Below are 26,569 nucleotides of genomic sequence, written 5' to 3' on the forward strand. Positions count from 1 at the left end.
TTATCGATGCCATCCAAAACAAAGTTAGTCCTTTTGTGACCCAGTGACTTCAGTGTCCTTAGAATGATGGAGCTGTTCTTAGGATGGCACGATATGTTTGCTAAATAATATTTCCACATGTTTAGAGTTCAGATATGCTATTTAGCCTAGTTGTCTGCATCACAGACTGAATTCTAAAGTAATATTTTCTCATAGGCTCGTGGGAAAAAAAGGCAGATAGGTTGGTTTCCTGCTAATTATGTGAAACTCTTGAGCCCTGGCACAAGTAAAACACCAACTGAGCCACCTAAATCAACAGCATTACCTTCAGGTAAGTAAACAGCAGTATTCAATCAAATATTTTCTACCTATTATTTAGGTAAACTCTCCCGTCAAACATAATGTCTGCTTTATGAGCTGCCACAAACCACTGTTTATTGCAGAAGTTTCTAGAACATCTTCAACATAAGTTCATCTGGGGCACTAGCCAGACCTTTTATCATCCCTAGGTACTAGGGAGTGGACCTTAAAACACATCCCACACCTTAGATAATATTGATAGTGGGAAACAAGTAGCCATTCATAAAGCCTGTTTGCAGTTATTAATGTTCTCCATGAAGAACCCTAAGTAAGCTTCTGAGGAAAATTGCTCAAATAGATAAAATAGTGTCTTGTGGTCACAGGTTTTTCAAAAATAATTACTTCTTTAAATGCACATGTAGGGTTTTTTCTCTCAGTCACACAATTTTTGTCATTTTTAATTCTCTTTGCATATAGCTATAGTCCAGTTCATTTTTGTGACTTTTGTGCAGTCCTGTATGGGACTGCACTTTCTCAGTGGGCCACAGAGAGGACCTAGCCAACATGATGAAGAATTTTCAAGATCCCAAGAGTACTCCCCTTCTCTGTTCTTTGTAGAACTTTTTGCCTGAAATCACATTATGGTTGAGGAGTAAGCACTCTTCTCTCGGTTTTCTTCTTGCTACCGTTAGGAGAGAGCATGCCTCAGCAAGCAGTTTGACATCTGTGACTGAAAGATTGTTTTGATAAAGAAAACATACTAGAATGGCACTTTTCAAAAAGTGCGAAGCAAGATGGCAAGATGACTTAGAATGATAAGCACAAAGTATGCCTATTGTGTTTGGTGAAGGTCATAACATTACAGCATGTCCAGACTGCTGCCAACTCCTCCTAAAGCTAGGGAAGGAAGGACATGGAGACTACAAATGACTCTATGGGGAAAAGTTTTTAGTGTCACAGACCTAAATTCTGAACAATGCCTAGTTAGAGAAAAAAGATCAAGGGCCCCATGGATGAGCTTGTTACTAACAATTCCAGTGTTGCAAATGACCAAAAGGTTGACTACTATCCAGTCAGCCTCAGACTCACTGGTAAAACAATATTTAAGAAAAAGGCAAAATATTCCATCTGCGCTTTGTCATGCTGATCAATTTCACTTCAGAGCTGACCATTGCCTCGACATTGTCAGTTGCCCTTGTCCTGGAGTTGATAGTCTCTCACTGCAGAATCAAGGCTTACCTATCTGACATTGATCTCAGGCAAAATCTCAGAACTGAGCTTTGCCACCAACCAAACATGGTTCTGGGATGACTCAACATTGAGCATCACCAACACCGATCAACATTAAAGTCTCTGATTTTGAGATTGCCCTCAACATTGAGTTATTAATTTATTCATGAGATTTGTTTATAGCCCTTCCCAGTATAGCCAGCTTGTTTTCCAACATACTTCATTGTAAAACAATTCAAACTTAGTTCACCTTTCCAATGATGGTCCCGACACAATGGGGCTCCAGAACCAGCACCAGTTCCTTCCTTGGTATCTACCCCACAACCCTCTAAATCCAGTAACAAGAAATGGGTTGTGGCAAGCCAACTGTCCGCTGTTGACTCAGAGTCCCATTTTTTGAACTCAAAGGATGGTAAAAGAATTTCAAATCAGTAATAAAAAAGTAAATAAGAGATTGTGAAATGTCAGATAATAATTACTCAACACCAGAAAAACATTTCTAGATTACATTTGTCCACTTATCATACTATTATTCTAGGTATTTGCTCTCTGCTGAACCACTTTGGCCCTAATTTTCTTTGCTGCAAGGGCAAATAATGACAATTTTGTAAGAAACAAATAGATTAGTATCCGCTAACAAAAACACAAGTTTTTCCTGGTCGGATTTATCATTTAGCCTATCTAGTAGGCCAGCCATATAAAATGTCATTTCTGGTAACTGTCACTTCTGCCAGAAGGGTGGGAGAACTAGAGGCACTTTGCTCTGTCCCCCCATTTTTTAAATTCCACATAGTTCTGAGACCATACTTAGAATTCCTGCCAAAGATAGTGTCCAGATTTCTAAACATCACTCTATGGATTCTCTCAGTGTGTCTATACACTCCGCAAGGGCTCAGGCTTATTGGCAGTCTTTGCATCCAGATTGCGACATCTGCAAGACTGCGACATCTGCAAGCCATGTGGTCAATGCCCTTTATCTTTGTTCAACACCCTTCCATGAATGCCAACTCCAGGAGCAAGACACCTGTGGGGAAAGCGGTGTTATGTTCAGTCTTCTGCTGATCTTGCCCAAACCCTCTTCTGTAATTGCTGTTCTCCTATGTGGGACTACACAGAAGGCACAAAGATGAAAACTGGGTTTCTTATCCATCCCTCTTTTCCACACTGTGGGCTTCTGTATACACATAAAGGTAAAGGTAAAGGTATCCCCTGTTCAAGCACCGGGTCATGTCTGACCCTTGGGGTGACGCCCTCTAGCGTTTTCATGGCAGACTCAATACGGGGTGCCAGTGCCTTCCCCATCTGTATACACTTACATTCACATAAATTGAGGAAGAATTGAGAAGAGGGCTCAGCTCTCTCATGTCAAGTGATTTCAGGCAGGAAATGCTACATTGAACAGAGAAGGGATGGAGAACACTTCTGGGATATAGAAAATTCTTCATGTATCTTGCTATGTCTTCTCTGTGGCCCACCTGCAAAAGCACAGTTCCATGTGTGCTTGTACATAAGAACAGTGGTTACATGGGCCTATTATGCACGGCCGCTGAAATGGCGGCATGGAGAATGCGGAGGAGGAAGAAGTGAAGCAAACCGCTTACCCACAGGACGGAATGCAACGGCGGCAAAACCCAGAGTATCCGATTATGCAAATGGCTACTCCAGAGCCACTTTTGGTTGCGCCATGGTCCCAGGAAGCTCCACTTTCTTCCGCTTCTTGCTAACATGGCTTTTTCGGCGGCATACGTTGACTCTGCGCCCAGTTGCCGCCTGCAGCGTGCATAATTCGTGATTTTAGCTGCCGCCATTCCACCCCGAATGCGGATCTTCCACTCCGTGTATAATGGGCCATATAGGTGAAATTTAGCATTTCATTTATATTCCTGGTGGCTAAAAATATTATCCATTCAAAAAGAGTCTGTATACATTCTGAACGGTGTATTGTAGTTCTCCAACCCAGCTTGAAGAATGAAACAGGGATATCAGTCTCCAAATGGAATCTGTGTTGTCCACAAACACTTGGATTAGAACAATCAGTTAAAATTATTCAGCAGGATTAACTGCTGTGATTGAATCAAGATGGCTTTTCAATGCGAATTATAGTTTATGCCCTAATATCAGTTTATGTGTTACTGGAATTTTGCTTTACATGAATTATATGTCAATTTATTTAACTTTGTGATGATGCCCTGCTGAAGTGTTTTCATGATGCCTTGTGGAGTCATAATCATAACTGTTCAATCAAGATGGGTTTTTAGAACTGCATTTCCATGAAGTATCCAGCGACATGATCAAAGATGTCTCAGTAGCTTTACATGGATATATATCCTGTTGTCAACACCTTTCTAGGCTGCATATATCCCAGTACTACATGTACTACACAATTTGTATTTTAGTCCCCTTCAAATAATGTCATGGCTTAGTACAGTGTTAATTTTGTTCTTTGGAATTAATATAGTGAAAATTTTCACTTTTCATTGTGTGTGAGATTCTTGCATGCTCAATGTTCTTGTTTAAAGATGTGACATTGTTGCTTACATTAATGCTTATGTGGTGTTCACATATTTATTGTATGGTTTTAATGACCAAATTCCCGCATCTTTTCTGAGATCACAACACCCAATAGTTAAAGCTGCCATTATTTGTGACATTGAACATGACAGTAATGAGTATGGTTAAAGATTGATGCAATCATGAAGTCGTTTAATATGGCTCATTAACCGGAAACATTTATATAGAATGTGAAACTCAACTGTTTAATGAACATGTGCAAATGTATTACAAAAAACCCTCTTCTTTCTCATGTGTTAATCATAACTTTAATTTGACTGAAATGGGTAGAACAGAGAGCTGTCTCGCTAGCCTGTTAGTTAGCTTGGCATATAAAATAGAATCATAGAATCATAACGTTGTAATGGACCTCCAAGGTCATCTAGTCCAACCCCCTGCAGTCACAACTACCTGCCCACCCACAGTGATCCCAATTCCATATCCGGATGATGCCCCCCTCCACCAAGAAACCCCAGAATCCCTGGCCAGTTAGGCCTGGAGGATATTCACCTCCCAACCTCAATATGGTGGACAGCATTTCCCTGGGCTTGCAATAAAGAGCCACAAGAGCCAAGCTGAACACAGTCCCTGCTGCCCAGCCACTAACAATCTGACTAAATTCACAGAATCAGCATTTCAGTGAGGAGGCTATCATATGCCCCCTGTGGTGTGAGATTAAACGTAAATTGCCTAATTTAGGAGTTCTCTTAATAGAATAATAGTGTAGCACACACATTTGTAGTGCTATAAGGACTCTCCCAAATTCAGATAAGACACAAATCGTTTACTTGCCTGTCAGTGCTTATTTCTTCCTTCAGGCTGGCAGAGGAACAATTGGATTAAAGGAAAATCTCACTCCCAGCTTCTGTCAAAATTGTAGAAAAGGGACCAGTTCCAAGGGTGTGTATAAAAAATACACGCAGGAAACAGGAAGTTCCTCTTCCCTGTGCCATTGCAAAACATGTAACAAATATGCTGGCTAATTACTGATTTCATTTGCTGTCTTGATCCAATCCCCATGTCTCAGCTGGATTTTCTTGTAGCTTAAATAACAACAACAAAAACGGTTTGAGTACCATACATTCATTCAGCTGAAACATTAATCTGCTCTTCCCTCCGCCTGTCAGCCCTGTCCACAGCTGGCTTCTGCTGCAGACATGCAGTACTAGTTATCTTTGAGCTCAGTCCTACAGAGGAAATTACATAGATGAAAGAAACATTGTGCTTGCATAGTGAGGTTTACTGCTCATGTTAAATAGGCTTGCATGAGCCCTAAGAAGGCAAAAAATTGCAAGAAAACTAAGGATCAGCATCAGCCTCATGGCTTAGTATTTGGTGAGGGAATACTACCTGGCCTAGTGCTTAAAGCAGTAGCCTATCAGACCAAAATATGTGAATCAGAACAACTTAAGTCTATGGATAATTAGCTTTTTTCACTGGACACTTTCAGTCTCAAATACTGTTTGTTGTCTTACAGTGTGCCAAGTAATTGGTATGTATGACTACATTGCACAGAATGATGATGAACTGGCATTCAGCAAAGGCCAGATCATTAACGTCCTTAATAAGGAAGACCCTGATTGGTGGAAAGGAGAAGTGAATGGGCAAGTGGGTCTCTTCCCATCCAACTATGTGAAACTGACAACAGATATGGACCCAAGCCAGCAATGTAAGTGACTATTTTCTCATAGTAGTTGCTTACATAGTATTTTAAGACATGCAGCATTGCTGGTATTCTGCTGTGTTTTGCAGAACCTGGAGCTTGGCCACCGCTATTGCCTTAACTCTCTTTGAAGACCTTCTGTACTGCAAGCCTAAACATACGTTGGTTTTTAGTTTCATTCCCCTTGTAGCATGTTACCTTTATCATTTTTGCACCATGCTGTTTACATGCCTGGCTCATTTTCCTAGCTTGAATTTTGCTCATTGTTTTGTTTTGCTTATGTGTTGTTTTCCTCCTTTTTCTAGGAATCATATGTTGTCCATCCCCCACTCAGGCTTGAAAGTCCTCAAAGAGACCCACTATCCCATATCACTGTCCAGAGGGATGATGGGAGATGCAGCCTTGATCATGTGACTTCCAGCATGATCATCTACTGCCTTCTGAGTAGAAGAACTCACTGCAGAGCAGTTTACCTCATTTTACATTAGTTGCATGTAATCGCAATGTTTTTATTTAATATCTACAGATAATAGAAGCAAAATTACAAAAATAAAAAAAAATTAAAAACACAGGATAGTGGGTCCTTTTGCGGCTTTCATAGTTATCTACCTTTTTCCCACAGGTGCTTTAGTAGTACAATTATTATTATTAAATGCCTATTTTAGCCTTTTAAAGGAAAACCTTTTGTCACCGCAGTTTTGTTATTGCAAAAAGACCCACTATCAAGGAATGCTGCATGTACTATTAGAATTGTTCCAAGTGTTTATAAATCTGAGACTTGTATTTTTTATTTTTCACTTGTCCAATGTTGTTGGTGTCTTTGTCTGTTTTTCCTTTTGTACATTATTAATAAACAAACAGGATTTAGTCTGGTTTAAAGGAAAGTAAAATGTACTCAGTCACAAGTTCAGCTAAGGTATTTTGTTTCTTGTATTGTTATGTGTTGGATGGTGTTGTAGTACATGTTTGTAGTACATCATGGACAGAAGAAACTAATTTCCTGTCATGTACAAGAGAAAATATCCATGTATAATACTGTTATTCCCATTATGGTATATTTTGCACATTTACTTGTAATTACATATAGTAAGCACCTTTTTGTTCTGTCTCAGATTTTTTTTTTTACATTTTCATATAAAATCAATAGATTATAACACTCATTCATTTCTTGAGAATTAACATGACCTTTGTCAAGTTAAGTAAAGTTTTATTATCCCTGTTTCTTTTTAATGACTATGACTATGGAACAGCATCCCTTGAACAATTATCTGACAAAAAGAATGTATAGAAATATCTTCCTGCAATTAATTTCCAATGTTTACATTTTTTAAAACTAGACTGTGGAATTTATACACGTTATATTAAATGGAGCTTACAGTCAAATTTACATAGATGCTCTGTATTCTAAGCTTTGTTTGTCGTTCGTACATTAGTTATAAGCTTTTAATGAAATGCCTGATGTGGCCAGCACACAGGTAGAAAAGCCCTATGCCTCAAGCACAATATAGAAATTCTACTAATGATGATTTTAACATTTCTGTTTATGTATTTCTTCTGTTCCTAATTTTTTTGCTGGCAATGTTGTAGAATTCTTTTATCTCCATTGATGTGGTGCAAAGAACAAGAGAAGCTCCTTACTCAATTGCACTTCAGTATTTTCTTTGATATGAATGTAAAATATATATAAATATATAAAACTTGCAGCTTTAACAACTGTAATACAGCTTTTACAATTAGCTACATGTATAGATAATTAAATTCTTCATATAAAATCTAGAATAAATGTCTTTGTGTTCTTGTTGATTTGAGTACATATCAAATATAGGAAGTCAAATTATCTAAAAGAGAATACCCGAATCTCTGATTTCATCTATGAAAGGTCATCTGCAGCAGTGTCTTGTAAACAGCTAATAGTTGCATGTTTTCCAACCTGCTTCCCAAACTTCAGTGATTTCTAAATGACTGGCTGTATATGGTTGATACGGGTTTTTTGTCGCTTACTAGTACACTGTTTCCCTGTGATGGCGCGAGCTTTTCTCAAGCTATTTCTGTTTGCGGTCATCTGTGTCAGCTCCTTTTTTTCCAGCTACATATTCATAATTGTACAGTGCATTCTGGTGTGATACCAAGATTCATTATAATATAGTATAATTATAATATATAATATCATTATAAACTTTTAGCAGACTAATGCAAAAGTATCTCATTAGTTAGGGAAATTCTTTTTCATTCCCCCATCACTGTGCCCTGCAGTGGACTAAAGGGTCCACAGAAAGCCAATATGCTAAATAGAAAACCAGCATGACTCAGTAGAAACATAAAAGCCTGCTAGATTAGACCAAAGACTATCCTGTCCTGCATACACAGTGGCCAACCCATTGCCCTAGAGCAGCGGTCCCCAACCCCTGGTCTGGAGACCAGTATCAGGCCGCAGCTCCTCCTCGTTCTCCTCCCCGGCTGCTGCCTTGGGGGCTGCCCTGTCACTCTGCCGCCGGCTCGCTTTTGGTGCTCTCTGGCGGCCGCCATGGCTGGGGCTCCCCCTCGGAATGGCACTGCGCGGCTGCTGCTGGCAGTGCCCCCCAGTGGGCAGCGGGAAGTCAGGGGCGCCGGCGGGAAAGCAAGTGGAGCAGGGGCTCAGGCGGCAGTGACGTCCCATGGCAAAAGACTACCTACCCCCAGGCCTCAGTAAAATTGTCAAGCTTTGACCAGTCCCCGGTGATATAAAGGTTGGGGAACACTGCCCTAGAGTACCACCCAAACAGGCCACAGCCCACCCCTCTATCTGACTTCCAGCACTGGTTTGCTGCTTCTGTAAAGGGGGGAGACTCACTTCAGGAGTCATTGACAGATATTTTAAAACTGTCTATGCTAGTTACCATCGCTGCTTCCACAGCATAATTATAATTGAATAATGAAGTATTTTACTTGTGTCCAATTTGAAACTGTTTCCCAACAATTTAATTGGCTTGTACCCAAGTTCTTGTATTATGGGGGAGGGAGAAAAAGCTTCCTTTATCCATGTTCCTTATCCTATACATAGTTTTGTAAACCTCTGTCATGTCTTTTTTTCTCCTAGACTTCAAAGTCCCAAATTCTCCAGTCATCATATGAAAGATACTCCAGCCCTCTAATAATCTTTCTTGCCCTTTTTGCACACAAAATATGGTTAGAAATTGAACTTGGATTAGTATACTTAGGTTCAAGTCCTACTAAGCTATAAAATATTGGGCAGCCTTGGAAAATTATATTTTGATCCTCATTTAAGCAATATTAATGAACATCATAGGTAGGCTGTTAATGTAAAATTTTAGTAGACATTTGTACTGTTAGTTCCATAGAAATATGAATGCTCATAATAAACTATTTAATCAGCAACATGCAGACGGAAAAAAAGTACAGAGTGCGGTGAACTGGGATATAGCTTTGTGAGGCCTTTCTTAGGATACATTCATTTGTGTATGTGTGGCTGGTATCCATTAGAATCCTGGTGATCTTAATATCATGAATACTTGATACTATGGAATGCTGACTCCTGAACACTTGCCCATGCATATCCGTGAGCGAATGATCTTCAGGTCTGCAAACCCACTGTCAATAGAGTGCCACAGAGCCTCTTGTGGCGCAGAGTGGTAAGGCAGCGACATGCTGTCTGAAGCTGTCTGCCCATAAGGTTGGGAGTTCAATCCCAGCAGCCGGCTGAAGGTTGACTCAGCCTTCCATCCTTCCGAGGTCGGTAAAATGAGTACCTAGCTTGCTGGGGGGTAAACGGTAATGACTGGGGAAGGCACTGGCAAACCACCCCGTATTGAGTCTGCCATGAAAACGCTAGAGGGCGTCACCCCAAGGGTCAGACATGACCCAGTGCTTGCACAGGGGGATACCTTTACCTTTACCTTTAATGTTATCAGTTTGCAGATGATACCCAGCTTTATGTAACTCTATCCAAATCCCCTGAAAATGTGTATGTCCTGAATTGCTGTCTGTCTGCTGCGGTAAATTGACTAAGAGTAAACAAATTAAACCCTGAAAAGACAGGCTTGGATGGGAAGGTGGAGATCATGAAGGTCATTTTGTTCCCCATTTTTATATCAGTTACCCTTGCTTGAGTTAAGGGCCTTAGAGTAATATTGGACCCAACATTATTACTGGAGAAGTATGTTAATGCTGCTGAGAAAAAGGCTTTCTTCCAATTCGGCATAGCCAGACCCTTAACTTGATACTGCTGATCTGGCCATCTGTAGCCACACTACAGTAACATTGAGACCGGACTGCTGTAGTGTACAGTACATTCTTCTCTCCTCAAAATTAACTCTGAAACTCCGACTAGTCCAGAATACTGCAGTTTGACTATTAGCAGGAGCTAGATGGAGCATGTGTTGTACTCCCATTCTGCTCACACTCTATTGACTGTCAGTCTGTTACCAAACTTAGTTTAAGGTGTTAGCTATGACATACAAAGCCCTTCATGGCTTTGGGCCCTTATATGCAAGTCTGCCTATTCCTCCTATGCTCTGCCACAGAAGTTTTCTTTGTCAGAGCAGGGTTTTCTGCAGATATTAACTGCAAGTGGGCAACATTAACAACTGCCCATACACTTGCTTTCTCCATTGTGGCTCCCACCTTCCGGAATGGCCTGCCTGAAGAGGTCAGGAAGGCTCCCTCTCTCCTGGCTTCACACAAATTATGCAAAATTGAATTATTCAAGTAAGCTTTCCTACTCAGGTAATAAAGTCACTGTACTAGAGGTTTCACAAACTTACTTGTATAAATTGTTAGGCACTGTGATATATACTACTGTGTGTAGCTTTCTGAAATCATTTAATGTGTCGTGTTAATATTTATGCTTTGCTTTAGTACTTTTGTGGGGGACCTCTGGTTCATTGTTTGGCTTAAGGAAAAATACCTCCATTACCTCATGCTTTCTCCAAAGGAAGGTGTGCCTTTCTGAACTTTTTAAAATTTTGATTTGAAGTGCTGATTTTTAATGTTTTTCATTTTAAATACTCTGTAGTCATAATGAACAAGAGCCTCTTGTGGCGCAGAGTGGTAAGGCAGCTGTCTGAAAGCTTTGCCAATGAGGCTGGGAGTTCAATCCCAGCAGCCGGCTCAAGGTTGACTCAGGCTTCCATCCATCCTAGGTTGGTAAAATGAGTACCCAGCTTGCTTGCTGGGATTTAAACGGTCATGACTGGGGAAGGCACTGGCAAACCACCCCGTATTGAGTCTGCCATGAAAACGCTAGAGGGCATCACCCCAAGGGTCAGACATGACTCGGTGCTTGCACAGGGGATACCTTTACCTTTACCTTTTTAGTCATAATGAACAGTGGCCAATTCAGTTGGGATGAGCCAAAAAGTACCCAAATCTATGCCAATCCAGGTATTTTTGGGATTTATCTGAGTCTAATTGTCCAACAGTGTACTTTAAGCCGGCTGAATCAGCAGTATCTGATTTGCGATTCAACCAGTTTAAAGAAAGGGTCTAGGGGAGAAGAGATCACACCCAGCAGCTGATCCTGAGAGGTCAGCTGTTTGGTGCACTCCAATTCCCACCTTCCCAGGCAGTGCTTGAAAAGGCAGGGGGAGGAGGTTTTTAAAGGGTGTGCCAAGCAGATGACCTATCATGATCAGCTGCTTGGTGTGCACTCCCCCACCCCCAGACCCTCCCTTTAAACTGCCTTAGCACACCCTTTAAATGCCTCTCCCCCACTTTCTCAGGCAACGGAGACACACTCCACTGCCTGGAAAGGTGAGGGAGAGAGAGGCATGTGAAAAAAGGACCATTTTGGATTCAGCCAAATCTGACCCAGTGAAGGGTGGTTCTGAGTAGGATTTGGCTGAATCAATTCCATCCAAATCCAAAATGGTCCGAGTCATAACAAACAGCCCAGTCATAACCAACTTGATAATATTTAGTTCTGTCTCTGATTTGCAAATGAAAAGGATCCAAAGGTCAGAGGTTCTGGTGCTATCATATTAATTAGCATAAGGGGTTCCTTTAAGTATTATTTTCTTCCCAATAACTGATTGATAATATGCTGGCAGAAAGTATGCCATCTTAAGTGATCCTTCAAAATTTAATATCTTAAAATAAAAATAACAGTAGATTCTACATAGATATGTCCATAATGGCCTTTGTATAAGTGCAGTTCCCAATCCAACAGATATGAAGGCAAGGAACTTTGGGATTGAAGCAGCTAATTTTTAATTCAGAGCTGTCATGTTTAACATGTTTCAAAAAGATTATTTTTATCAAAATTGTTTCCAACATCACCTAGGTGTTTCATTTAATTGGGCTCGCATTCTTAACTCAATTTTTAACAGACTTACAACACAATACAATATTGCCTTAACACACCTTACAATATTTTCCCTGAACTTATATATAACGTGAACTTATATATAACGTGTTTTTAGTACTTTCAGTCATTACTTCAATATATTGGAAATGATTAACAAATTATTTATGCGTATAATTTAATAGCCTGTTGACCAACAGACCATTTAACCAATAAACCTTTTATCTGAACTACTCAAACAGTTTTATTCTTTGTCAAACATATTCAAGTATTTATGAAAACCAGATGTTCCTTACTTGTGGCCTTCAGAGCTCTCAATTATACTACTAGAAGCTTGTGTGCTGGTGGGACATCATGCATTTAGGAATTCTTGACATGGGCTACATGCTCTCCCACCCAGGGGTTATTTACAAATGTTGACGATGTTTCATGATTTTAGGCAGTCTCTTCCCACTTGCTTCTGAAGGTCACTTAACCCACCCACCCCCTACCTTTTCAAGCACCCAACAGGCTGCTTTGATACTTTAAAAGGCCCAAAGGGTAGGAAACGATTGGAATCACTGTACCAAGTGGCCACTCTGTTTGAGACCTTTAAAAAACAACAACAACTCATTCTAAAATGGCAGTGGCCATTGAATGAACACATGGTCCTGAGTAGTTTGTAGTTTGACTATGAAAGCAAGCAAAAAAGAATTTTTCATACTGCTCACCCTGCCCACAGGATAAAATCCTAGATTTCTCACCTAGGCCTTTAAAATGTCACAAAATGCACAGGAAGTGAAACTGCCCTTAAGAAGTTGGCTGATGCTATCAGTCTTAAGAGTCTCATTGAACTTTTTATTTGTTTTTGACCTCCCAAGAGATGGAGGTCCTTCCAAGTTTTCAATTTAGCCACAGCTGTTTTCCAATGGCTACTCCACCATTATGGAGTGCCCCCCCCCATCAGAGATTCTGAAGAACACTTCCTTTAAGAAATAAGTTTGTTCTTTTTAGGTAAGCATTCTGCAGTTAATTTTGCAAAGAGGGTATTAATTTGGGGGAAGTCATATAGCCTTTCTTCAGTAGTGTGTTTTCTTTTTATTGTTGCTTGTGGGTCAAATTTAAACCATCTTGAGCAGTAGTGCTCAACCTTATCACCAGGGACCGGTCAACGCTTGACAGTTTTACTGAGGCCTGGGCGGGGGGGGGGGGTAGACTTTTGCCGAGGGACGCCGCCACCTGAGCCCCCACTCCACTTGCTTTCCCGCCGGCGCCCCTGACTTCTCGCCACCCGCTGGGGGGCGCTGCCAGCAGCAAACTGGCAGGGGCTCATGGGAATTGTAGTCCATGGACATCGGGAGGACCACAGGTTGACTACCCCTGCATTATAACAAGGGATGGCTGGGAACAGACTGATGTTCTGTTTTTCCCTAACAATGGCAGGCAGGTAATCTGTTCCACTATATAGTTCTAGTAAGGCCTTGGAGGAGGAGTGTGTCTCATGGTTTAAGTGCCACTCAGCGTTTAACACCCACTCGGCATCTTTTCTGACCCTGAGTACCTCCTGCAGCAACCTGCTTGCCTGTCTGTCCAGCAGCCAGCCAATTGCCTTCCATCCCTCACCCCTGACCACCCCCTCCTCCTTCCACTCCCTCTGAGGCTTGGAGGCTGCAGATGCCTGCCGTGTGAGAGCTGCCCCTGCCGGTGAGTTCCCTGAAATCTGCAGCCTTTCCAGGTGGTGCTCAGTGGGTGAATAGATGGCAGAATCAGAAGTAACAGCCACAACTAAGCGAGCAGAAATCTGCATCTGTAAAATCCCTTGGAAGGCAATGTTAGTCAAACCTTATTTGTCTGACCATTACACTTTGTGGTAATGCAATTTATAATGTTGCTGAGAAGAGGGGGAGACCATCTGCAGAATTCTTCCACTCCACCCCTCTAATCTAGCACCCATTGAATTCAATTCCTGAACAAGCTTGGCCCCTAGTACATTATATCAGATGTGATGACCTAAATGCATCTTGGGTACTTTCTGTCCACTTTACAAAAGCTCTGTTCATATTGTCCCTTTTCTAGAGTAGGGGTCCCCAGCATGGTGTCCATGAGCACCAGGATGCCCACTGACACCATTTCTGGTGTCCCAAAGTGTTTTTACAGTATTATAGGAAGGTGGGTTTTTCAGCCAGCAGGCTTCTGATTAGCCACTGAAGATCTAGTTGGCTGTGATTCTTTTTAAAGTTACTTTAGCAACAGCTGCCACCATAGCACAATGATTTTTGCTGTCTTATTGAAAATAAGCTTTGTGTATACAACAATGTTTGTTTCAAAAGGCATACAATTAAAAAGAGTTTCTACCTGAATTGTTGAGGAGTTACTATTAGAATTATGCATAACATCACTCACTGACACTTTGTGGCTGGTTCCACCTCTTGTGGCAGCCATGTTGTGGCTGTACCCAGCATCTTCTATCAGAATTCCAAAAGTACTCACAGTCTAGAAAAGGTTGGGGATTCTAGTGTGTGTTGTATTAAAACATTCCTGATCCTTTTGTGAAAGCTTCTCATTATGCTGATGGACTATCAGTTGTTGGTGGGTTTAAAGAAAATTATTTTGCATCCCCCCTTAAAAAGTGGTGGCATAGAAACAGATTGATCTAGCTGTGGAAAGGGTTAGCCCAGGGTAAGGATTCCCAACTAGGGTTCTGGGGAACTTTGGGATTACACGAGAGCTCCCCAGGGGTTATGTGGCCTTTTCCAGAAGTTCAGATGGCTGCTGACATCACTAGACATCACTAGAGTACACTTCCCCTCTTGCTCTACAGTCCTAGTCTCTCTGCACAATGGAAAAGGTAAATGATTGATGGATTGGTTGGTTGGCTCCCGCATCTTCCACGGCCATTTCTTTGAAGGGGCATGTCACCACTTCTGGGGTTTCTCGAAACCTAAAAAACTGTTCAGCAATCACCATACACTTGAGACTTGAATCTCTTTTTAGTTCTTGTCTGATCATTATATAATTAAATATTAGGGCCTCCTTTCATAGCTCCAGAAGTATCCTTAGGAAGGACCTTGTTAGTGTTTTGTTAGGCATCATCTATGTATGTTGCCCATTGGTCTTCTTTAAAGTCCATAAATCAAAGTAGTCTTCTCACACTGCTATATAAAAGCTTTCTCAGACCGCTCCCTAGATATCCTGCTGGGAACTGATCATATATAACAGTAGCCATTGGGAAGAAAATTCTTAGAGAAAGATACCCTCTTAAATGTTCAACTGAGAGCTGTATCCTACAATGCATAATTAGGAAAATTTTCCTCCCTACGTGTTTGTACATAATGCTTTGCAATGACAGTGGTCCCAGACAATGCCTTATATTTTCCCTTTTGCTGTCCAGGTAGTTTCTCAGTTATCTAAACAGATTTTGCTGGGATCCTAATTAGCTACCAGTGTTAGTCCTTCTCACTAAGGTGCTTAGCCTATCTCAGCCATACCACTTCAGTCTGATGGTACTTATTAGGGACAATGTTCAACACTATGCATTTTATGTCTCTTGCAGGGTGTGCTGATTTGCATCTTCTGGATATGTTGACTCCTACAGAAAGGAAACGGCAGGGGTATATCCATGAACTCATTGTAACAGAAGAAAACTATGTAAATGACCTACAGTTAGTAACAGAGGTGAGGCTAATTGTGCAATTTTATAAATTGTTCTGCTTGTTTCATAAGCAAATGAGTTTTGTAAAGCTCTAAGCTCTAGTGACCTGTGTTGAGTGTTGTATGGGCTGATGTTCGTAAAACCAAACCGGTCAGTACAATGACCAGTGAACATTGCTTAAAGAAACTTGTTTTTAATCATTAAACTGTTTAACACCATTATTGAAATATGTATTGACACTTTTCCTTCTGACGGCCAGACTATACATTTAAAAGTAAAAAGCTGTTGTGCAGGCAGTAGAGGAGGGCAGCCATTTTCTCATGTCCCATTTCCCCAGTCTAATCAGGATGATCCAGATCAACAGGAATCTCCTGTTGTGGGGTTGTAAGGCTGCCTGTCCCCAGGTGTGACCTGGGAATCCCCTGGAATTATAGCTTATCTCCAGAATAAAGAGATCAGTTCTTCTTGAAAAAATGGCTGCTTTGAACTCCATTGCATTATATTCCCATCCTAAATCCCATCCACTCCTGGCTGCACCCTCAAGTCTCCAGGTACTTCCCAACCCAGAGCTGGCAACCCTATGGGGTTATAGTACACAGATTATATAAAGATTATGTTATGTGCTATGTGAGGGGTGGTCTTTATAGGCATTTCAAAAGCAGAATGCTATAATAACATTGACTATTTGGAACAGCCTTTTGAAGAAGAAGAAGAGTTGGTTCTTATATGCCACTTTTCTCTACCTGAAGGAATCTCAAAGCGGCTTACAATCCCCTTGCCTTTCCTTTCCCCACAGCAGATACCCTGTGAGGTGGGTGAGGCTGAAAGAGCCCTGATATTACTGCCGGGCCAGAACAGCTTTATCAGTGCTGTGGCGAGCCCAAGGTCACCCAGTTGACTGCATGTGGGGAATCAAACCCGGATTGCCAGATTAGAAGTCTGCACTCCAAACCACACCAGGGAGGAACCCCTGAAATAATTTTCAAAGCTTTGAGGAGCCCCAGAAGTGATGTCAGCAGGTCACGCCTCCCTGTTATGCCCCTGGAAACACTATGTCACTGGAAATGATATCACCACACATGTTAACAGGCAGGCTCAAAGAAGACTGGGGGGTAGAAACAGGAGGAGGTTTAAGCCTGGAGTAAGCATGCAGGCTAAGCCCCTCTCTTAGACACAGAAACCACAAGAGAACTCATACTTGGAGGTGCGGAAAGAGCAATGGAATTGGCTAGTTCTCTAGCTTGTGGTTAGTCCATTAAGGCAGGAGAGAAAAGGGCATGGACTCCTGGTTGGGAATCCCTGATTTAGAGGGAGCATTGCTTGTCAAGAAGAGAATGCTTCATCTGCTTCTTACTATGCTACCAGGACAATTGAAAGAGCTGGTTATTATCTTTGCAGCCCCAAATAGCCAGGTACAAGGGCACCTAAAGCTGTGGTCCCCAACCACCGGGTTGCGGCCCGGTGTCGGGCTGCGAAGGCCCCGGCACCGGGCCGTGGCTCCCTCTCCAGGCCCCCCCCCGCAGTAAGAAACTTCCCAGGCCGCAAGCAAATTGGCCGCAAAAGCGGCCATTTAGCTTGCGGCCCGGCAAGCTTCGTTTTGTGAAACTCGCAGTTTCGTGCATGCATGCGTGGAAGTGCCGTGCATGCGTATTGCGGCTGCCCACGATGCAAACGCACATGCGCAGACCTGCCACACATGCACAGCATGATTGCCCTCCCCACCACCGTCAGTCCGCAGCCTTAGGAAGGACCACTGACCTAAAGGACCATCATCTTTAGGACTGCCAAACTTCAGATAGTGGCTGAGAATCTCTTGTTATTAAAACTGATGATGATCTCCAGGCAGCAGAGAGTAGTTCACCTGGTTAAAATGGCCATGTTGGAAGTTGGACTTCCTCGGCGGCGGCAATGATGATGAGAGTGGCTCTCTAGGAATCCCAATGGATCTCCCAACTCCAGAAATCATTTCCTCTTAGGGCTACCAGTTCCAAATTGGGAAATTCCTGGAGATCTGGGGTGGACCCTTGGGAGGGTGAAGTTTTATATTTATTATACAATATGATGGGATGGGATTTATATCTTACCATATCTTTAGGAACTCAGGGAGGATTAGATTTTGTGGTATACATACAATCCCTATGAAAGTTTAAAATTAAGTCAGTTAATAATAATAGCAATAGAACATATGTTTGTTTATTTTATTCATTCATTTATATTAACATTCTATACAATAAAATAATACAATTAATACCAAGTACTAAAATCAATTGTAGTGTTTCCTCTATGGGGATGGGGGGGGGGGGGTCATTCAGAACCTGAAGTGCAGAATCTCGTCTTGGTGGGGGTCAGACAGAGAGACCAATGGAGTTAGATGTTACTTCTGGTCTCAGCCATGGGCTCTATCTTGCAAACTACAGAACTGTCAAAGGTCCCATAGGATCTGATGTCGTTGGGCAGAGTGTTCCACCAGGTTGGGGCCAGAGCCAAAATGACCCTGGCCCTGGGCGGTTTACATTAAACATATAAACAATACATGGAACAGTCTTCATTTATACTCATACAATAATAATAATAATAACAGTGGTTGTAACAGAAAACAGTATAGTGAACAGTATAACAATAATATAACAGTATAACAATGCAACCGTACAAATGGCACAACAGGTCCAGAGCACTCTGGTGGAGTTCTGGGAGGAGGGGGGGGGGAGACTAACTAAACTTCCCAATGTATTTTTTATTCAGATTTCACATTTTTCTTCAAACCTAGGACCATTTTCAGATTTGTAGAAAGATCTGTCTCACCCTTTCATAGTTCCAGTCACCAGATATAAGTATCCAAGGATACTTGGCTTCACTATTAGACAGGTGAGGCCCATGAAACTTGCAAGAGGAGATTTCATCTATTTCCCCTTCAAGAGTCCAGCCAAGCCGTGAAGCCCAGCAATGGTGCTCTGAGCCCAGATCAGCTCCCAGTGCTGGCCACTGTTGAGCCTGGAGCAGCTACCAGCATCTATTACTACTGTTCAGAGCCCCAAATAGTTCCTATCATCCACCACCATGAATGGCCCAGAATATTTCCTGGCATTTGTCACCACTGCGGAAGAGGCCAGAGCAGTTCATGTCATCTGCTGCCACCACAACAAAACCTGGAATAGCTCCCTAAGCACCCTCCACAACTCCCACTTGTGTTATCCGGTTTAGCAAGATTTATTTGGCAAGTCAGTTTCTCCATTTACTACCACATCATATACTTTGTTGCATCAAGTCTTCAGCCGAGGACACAAAGACCATGTCCGCTAATGTTTTTGTGTTTCCGGATGTCATCAGCCGACGGACACATTTCCACGGGAGAGAGAGCCTGACTAGGAACTTTTACAGTTTTGTGGTTGGATTATTGAGCACATATGGATGCAGCTGATTTTTAACAGTCTTAGTGCATATAGGCAAAAATATATGTTACTTGGTAATCGGGATAATTTGGGGAAAGCCTTTCTAGTCGACTGTTCTCATGTAACCAGTGAGGAAACTAGAAGGACTGTCAGCGTGAGAAATTGTTACTTATAGGGTTTCTGTAGCCCATAGATATACTTTATAAGCTTGTGAGTGAAAAGTGTTTTTTGTAGGGTTTCCATTGACATATATAAACCCATATGCTTTTGAGTGAACATCACTGAAGAAGGTGATTCCACACCAAAATGTTTTGTGTTTACTTCAAGCAAAATTAGTACAAAAAAACTACTAGCAAGTTCTGCTTCTTTATTGATAAATCCATTCAGACAGAGTTTTCTTTGTATGTTATTGCTTAGTTTGAATCCAGCACTTTTAAGACCAATGAAGTTTAATTCTGGGTATAAGCGTCTGTCTGCATGCATACTTTATCAGATACATTGAAAGCATCTTTCTCAAGCCTTATGGGTAGTTGCCAGGAAGAGCTAGTTAGAGTCAGGAAGCATAAGTAACTGGGCAATAAGTATAGCTGAGATTGGACTAAAGCAGTTGTTAATGGCAGCAAATTGACATAAAAATACAAGAGTTAGCAAACAGATATGAGAACTAAGTTTGGATCCAGTATGTAGGCGGCTTTAAGGCAGGAGGGGCCAAACTGCAGTTCTCCAGATGTCCATGGGCTACAGTTGCCATGAACCTCTGTCCAAATGGCCCATGGCATTGTCATGGTATCCTCCATGCTGGCAGGGGGTCAAGGTAGTCCATGGGCATCTGGAGAGACACAGTTTGGCCATCCTTCTTCTCTACCTATTCATTGAAAGTAGGAGAGAGCCCATTCTGCATTGTGGACTTCTGTGTTTGTGCACTGCCAATGGCATAGGTTGTTGTTTCATTTTATTCTGATTGCTGTGGGTGTGATCCAGATGAAGTTACAGTTATTAAAGTTCCATGGATTTCAAGTCAGTTTCAAGTGGTCGATTTGTGGGTGGCAACCTCTGGGTTTGCAGATCTTTCAACTGAGACCTCAAAGGTAATGTAGACAGAGCGAACAAGCTGGTTATACAGTCTTTTCCTTCTGAATCTACAGATCTTCCAGAAGCCACTAATGGATTCAGAGCTGTTGACAGAAAAGGAGGGCGCTATGATTTTTGTAAACTGGAAAGAGCTAATTATGTGCAATATTAAACTACTGAAGTAAGTTGCCTTTAAAAAAAACAACAGCAGTAAGATTTGTTGGGGAAGGTGCCTTTTCAATGTTTGCAATATGGGAAGAAAAAGTATTGTGGGAAATTAAAATAACTGGCTTTGACTAATTTATGTTTGTCTCTTTGAAGTCTGAAATGTGGGTACAGGAAAAATGCCTGTAAATACGAAAGTACAGATGTTTTGCAAAATGCAATGCTATAAAAATGACGGCTATTTGAGCAAAGGTTCTACCAGATTTAGATTAAAGGCAGCTTTTAATGAGTACATGTCCTAAACAACTATTTTTACAAATCCTGTTTGCCATTTTGTTTTGTTTTCTTTATCTGAATTTGTTTTATTTTAATTTTTAATTAATTTATTTGATTTCTATACTGCCCTTCTGTATGGCTCAGAGCGGTTTACATACAACATCACAGGGGGATACATGGAACGAATCAACATAGTTGGTTTTGGTACAGATCTGGGGTACTAGACTGTTTCTTTCATAAACTGTTTGAAAAAAAAACAGCAAATGCTGTAATGCTTAAAGAGCTGGTGTGGGTAAAACTGAGTTATTAAGAAGTCCCCAGCTTTAATCTTATCTTACCTGTTTCATAAATGTACTGAGTGGCCTTAAAAAGGCCTTTATCCCATACCCTAGAAGCAGCCTTTCTCAACATGTTTGCGACTGAGAAACTCCTGAAATATTCTTCAGACTTTGAGAAACCCCAGAAGTGGCATGATCATGCAGAATATGGTTGGGAAGTGTAGCTGTATACATGCCTTTCCCAGCTGTATACATGCCTTTCCCACCCCCTCTAGGCCCATCATTGGCCATTTTAGAGAGGGAGTCAGGTTGACATGGCCATGTATGGTAATATCGCCCGATAAAAGTTTAACATATTTTTAAAATATCTTTAAAATGAATTAACTCCCACCCATTCAGAAACCTTCTAGGGTCATGAAGAATCCTAGGGCTTCACAAAAGCCTGCCCTAGAGTTGCTTATCATATTGCTTGGTTGTCTAGGTTACAGCTGGTCATCATCTATAGTTCTGTACCGTGTGCATTAGCATTATTATCTGAATCCAATTCATTTAAAAGATATATATTGAAAGATATTCCTGTAGAATATCCTGTAGAAGTGAGTGAGAGCTCCCAGTATCCTTTTACTTAACTGACTAATCAAATGATAGCTGTTTAGTTCCATAATTTTTATTACGGTAATAAATGTATACCGGTGCATTAATGTGCATTTATCCATATTTAGCACATTTCATGTTTTCACATTTTAGCACATTTCATACTCTCTGTTATTTTTCTGCTTTGTGCTTAGGGCACTGCGTGTTCGTAAGAAAATGTCAGGAGAAAGGATGCCCGTAAAAATGATAGGAGATATTCTGACAGCACAACTTCCACACATGCAGCCTTATATTAGATTCTGTAGCTGTCAGCTTAACGGCGCAGCCCTCATCCAGCAGAAAACGGATGAAGTTCCAGAGTTCAAGGAATTTGTTAAAGTAAGAGAATATTAGTATACTCTGTTTTCATTGCAGGAGCCTCATTCGCTCACTTCCTGGTGTGTCGTGAACCCTTGCTCTGTAACAAATGTAAATAAAGCACCTTCACTTTTGAACTGCTTCTTTTCTTCATCTTTTATTATACACAACTGTGGCTCAAGAAGCCAAAATCTTCAGATTCTCTGGAGGATGCCCATAGTTTGTCATGCTTTCATAAGCTGTGAACAACCACTGACAATGTATTGTGGGATTCCCATCATGACTTTTCCATTCTAAAGCCAGTACTTCCAAGAGGCCACCCTTGGCTAAATGCTGAGCATACAGAAAGAGAGGGGGGCAGTTTTATATTATAGGTTGATGATGAATAAGCTACCAACATTTTTCGTTAATATTTCAGAGACTAGCTATGGACCCTCGCTGCAAAGGGATGCCCTTGTCAAGCTTTCTGCTAAAGCCTATGCAACGAGTAACACGATACCCTCTAATTATTAAAAATGTAAGTATTTTTACTGGCATGTGAGAGTGAGGTATCAGAACCGTTATAATTCTGATTTTCCTCTGCTTTATTGTGATACCTATTTGGCATAAAATAGTTTTATCAGAAGGATGGACTCAGTGTTTCTACATAGGGAGATAACTCAAATGAGAACTGATCAGATCCATGTGCTGGACTCCAGCAGTAATTTCCTGCTAACAGAAGGTGCTTCCACCACTGGAATTGTATTTTCTAACCTCTCCCCTCCTGCTGCAGCCTGCTGAGCTTCCTGAAATGGTCATTCACTGAGGGTCAGTGAATGATCAGGAGCTGAATGAGGAATGAATTGCAAATCTGCAAGCAGGAGGAAGAATTGGTGAAAATTCCTTCCTTTCCATTTGTGGAAAATGTCTGCTGGAGCCATTCCAGAGTTCTTTAAATGAAAGTTAGAATAAAGTATAACATTATAAATGCAATGAAAAAGAAAACAAACAAAATCCAGAAATTGGATAATTTTAAAGAAAAGTAATATTTATACTGTTTGAGGGCAGAGTGTAAACTAAGGTGTTTTTTTTTGCTTGTTTAGGTGTGATTTGTTTAATAATGTTTGCTTTGCGGCATTATTGGATGCTTATTTACATGTATTTTGTTAAAGCTAGATTGACTAAATCTGGTAAAAAGAATGGATTTTGAAGCTTTGTAAGAAACTGAAACTATTCATTTTCCTGTAGATATTAGAAAATACTCCTGAAAACCATCCAGATCATAGCCATTTGAAGCATGCTTTGGAGAAAGCAGAGGAACTTTGTTCTCAGGTCAATGAAGGTGTACGTGAGAAGGAGAATTCAGACAGACTTGAATGGATCCAGGCTCATGTTCAGTGTGAAGGATTATCTGAGGTAAGCCTGCAGTTCTGCTGCAAAGTATTACATCATAGTACGCTTTCTAGTTTTCTTGATGTCTTTTAATGGGTGTTTTAATGGGGATTTTATGAGACACTGTAACCCGCCATGAGCCGGTCAGGGAATGGCGGGGAATAAATCAAAAAAGAAGAAGAAGAAGAATGTAGGAGATGTGATGTAGGAGAGGCTGAGTAGTTGGCTCCTCTAGCTTTAATTAAGAGGGGAAAAGTAATATATATTGTTTGGTTAAAGTTCTCCATCCCCGAGGTGCTCATACTTCTAATGATATGTAATGCATTGAACATATGACATCTGTGTTCCTGGATTGAGTTTTATATATTCCACTAGGGGCCAAGCCTGTTGCATTCAGGAATACAATGGGCACTAGATGAGGGGGGTGGAGTGGAAGAACTGTGGATGGCTTCCCCCTCCTCCCAGGACCTGGAAAGGCTGCAGGCAGCTGTTATGGAACTCATAGGCAGGGGCAGCTCTCAAGCAGTGGGGATCTGCAGCCTCCAAGCCTCAGAGGGAAGCAGAAGGAGGAGGGAGTGGTCAGGAGAGGGGGACGGAAAGTGATTGGCTGGCCGCTGGACAGACAGGCAAGCTGGTTGGAGGAAGCAAAACTCAGGGGTGGGACAGCTGTCCTGAGTGGGTGTTAAGCACTGAGTGGCACTTAAGCCATGACACGCTCTTCCTCCAAGGCCTTACCAGAACTATATAGTGGAAGTTGTATGCTGTGATAAGCTGCAAAATTAGTATGAATCATCCACTGTGGTTGGCGGGATGGAAGGAGGGACATATGGGTGCTTTGCACTGATTTTAGCAGGGCTGCTTAAAGTCCTGCTTCTTTTTTCAGCATAGTGTTAAATCATTGCAGGGCATAGTAATGAAGGCAGGGTGGGATTCCTTCTAAGTTTCCTACCTCTTTCACTTTTTTCCATTAAAGAAAAGGCTAATTAATAAGGTTATTGTGAATGCAAAACTGAAGAAAAGTGGAATGCATAAATGCCTTGACAGCTGTGAAGCTGCCCATGAATGCAGTATATAATATGTTTGCGAGAACATTTAAGGGTTTGACAAAAACAAAACAAAGCTTCAGAAGCACCACGTGGATGATATCTTTTTTAATGAGAGAGAGAGATGCAATTTGTAATGTGCTGAATCAGCTGAAAACCTACATTGAGAAAGGCCAGTTCTGAAATGCTTATAAGCTACTTATAAGCTATTCCATTGCCTGTTGATCACTTGGAGAGGATATTTGTTGCTTCTGTGAGAATTGTTGAGTAGAGAGGCCAGGTGAAAGTCAAATATACGGGAACCTTAGGAAGCAAAACTTGATCAGCAAGTAGTAAAGAGAGCCAGTTTGGTGTAGTGGTTAGGAGTGTGGACTTCTAATCTGGCATGCCGGGTTCGATTCTGCACTCCCCCACATGCAGCCAGCTGGGTGACCTTGGGCTCGCCATGGCACTGATAAAACTGTTCTGACTGAGCAGTGATGTCTGAGGGCTCTCTCAGTCTCACCCACCTCACAGGGTGTCTGTTGTGGAGAGAGGAAAGGGAAGGCGATTGTAAGCCGCTTTGAGACTCCTGGTAGAGAAAAGCGACATATAAGAACAAACTTTTATTATTATTATTTTAAATACACATTCCTAGCTCTAATATCATATTACTCATGTATTTTACGCCAATCATTAACTCAGGAGAAATGATTTTCCATGTACCTTCTTCCTCAGTCTCAAATGCAACCTCAGATTACTAGGTTTAGGTCTAAAGGAACAGCCATAGCGAAAACAGTAAGTTCCACTAAGCATTTCCTGATGAGATAATAATATTAGCTACCATCTTTGCAAAATGAACCAAAGTAGTTGTCAGAATTTCAGCAGCATCCAATAATACAATGACAAGCATACTTTATACATTTCACTGTATTTTTGTCCCCCTCAGCAACTTGTTTTTAACTCTGTTACAAACTGTTTGGGGCCACGGAAATTTCTACACAGTGGGAAACTCTACAAGGCCAAAAGCAACAAGGAATTGTATGGCTTTCTGTTTAATGACTTCCTCTTGCTGACACAGATCATAAAACCCCTTGGTTCATCTGGCACAGATAAGGTTTTTAGCCCCAAGTCAAATCTGCAGTATAAAATGTACAAAACAGTAAGTACCACTTCAAATTAAACTGGTAATAGTTTGATGAAAATCTAAAGACTGAAGTATTGACGGAAATGCTGGTTGTTGCTCGGTTTAGGCTACCTTATATCTTGCTCTGTATATAGATATGGGCTACCATCTCTATCTCTATCTCTATCTCTATCTCTATCTCTATCTCTATCTCTATCTATCTTATATATCTACATCCATCCATCCATCCATCCATCCCTGTCTGTCTGTCCGTCCGTCCGTCCGTCCATCTATTATGATATAGATCTCACTTCTGTGTCGGAAAATCCACAGATACACAGTATGTGCTCTATGTATACACAGTGGAGAACCAAATTTCACTCACAGTTTCCTGCTGCATACGAATGCTGTGAAATAAACAGATGAATGTGTCACATTACCATAAACCCAAAATATTTATTTATTTATGATTTAATTTATATGGTCACCCTGCCTGGCAAGTAAGTGCGGGGCAGTTAACAACACTGCACAATACATATAACATTTAAAACAAGAAAACAGCTAAAACGGTTAAACAGCTGAAATTCAGCTCAACTCCGTTACAATGCTGGTGTTTGTGAACCATTGCTCTCAAATGTTTCTCTGATTCCAGAGGAGGGCTCTTGTAGGAGAATGCCTGGTGGAAGAGCTCCATCTTGTTGGTCTGAAGCAGCAAAACAAATTTTGAGTCCAGTGGCACATTTAAGACCAACAATGCTTTTATTCAAGGTATAAGAAGTGTGCTTGCACACGAAAGCTTATCCCTTGAATAAAATTTTGTTGCTCTTAAAGGTGCCACTGAACTCAAACTTTATTCTGAACACAGCAGTGATGCATATCCAGCTAGGAGATAAATAAGTTTAACTAATTTCTGTCTATATCATGATTCAAGTAGTTCTTTCCTGCATCCTAAGAAAGTCCTAGTGAGTGATGTTGGTCAATAAGTTCTGATGATTTTTCCTTGGAAATAGATTTTGTTTCTGTTTCTAAGGGGAAGTCACTACTTGATATGATTAATGAGGGAATGGGAACTGAAACAGATTGCAACATTAACATACTTCTGTAGCATTGCTAACTCGATTACTTGCACAAGTGTGTCCCTTCCCCCTTCTCTTAGCATTATGGTGATAGATTGTGAATGTGGACATTGGTCAAGGCCTAGATTAGAAATTTGCAAATATTTGCACTGTGGTTAAACTTCAGACAAAGAACTGCAGTTATATTTTATAT

At 41.2% G+C, this 26,569-nt stretch overlaps 1 protein-coding gene across 5 annotated transcripts in view; it reads left to right on the forward strand.

Moving 5' to 3' along the window:
- ITSN1 (intersectin 1) overlaps positions 1-26,569 on the forward strand; it is a 120,908-nt gene that overhangs the window by 86,889 nt on the left and 7,450 nt on the right. For 4 of the 5 annotated variants that reach the window (XM_077342609.1, XM_077342608.1, XM_077342610.1 and 1 more), the window contains 8 exons: positions 196-310; positions 5,537-5,728; positions 15,553-15,674; positions 20,186-20,292; positions 21,619-21,802; positions 22,200-22,298; positions 23,009-23,176; positions 25,124-25,336. In XM_077342609.1, the coding sequence (XP_077198724.1) occupies positions 196-310; positions 5,537-5,728; positions 15,553-15,674; positions 20,186-20,292; positions 21,619-21,802; positions 22,200-22,298; positions 23,009-23,176; positions 25,124-25,336 (1,200 nt within the window). Of the gene's footprint in view, positions 1-195; positions 311-5,536; positions 5,729-6,027; positions 7,524-15,552; positions 15,675-20,185; positions 20,293-21,618; positions 21,803-22,199; positions 22,299-23,008; positions 23,177-25,123; positions 25,337-26,569 lie in introns of those variants that run through there. The other variant, XM_077342612.1, reaches the window with a different exon arrangement.

Source organism: Paroedura picta, chromosome 6 (genome assembly GCF_049243985.1).
Source record: "Paroedura picta isolate Pp20150507F chromosome 6, Ppicta_v3.0, whole genome shotgun sequence".
Classification (NCBI taxonomy): Eukaryota; Metazoa; Chordata; class Lepidosauria; order Squamata; family Gekkonidae; genus Paroedura; species Paroedura picta.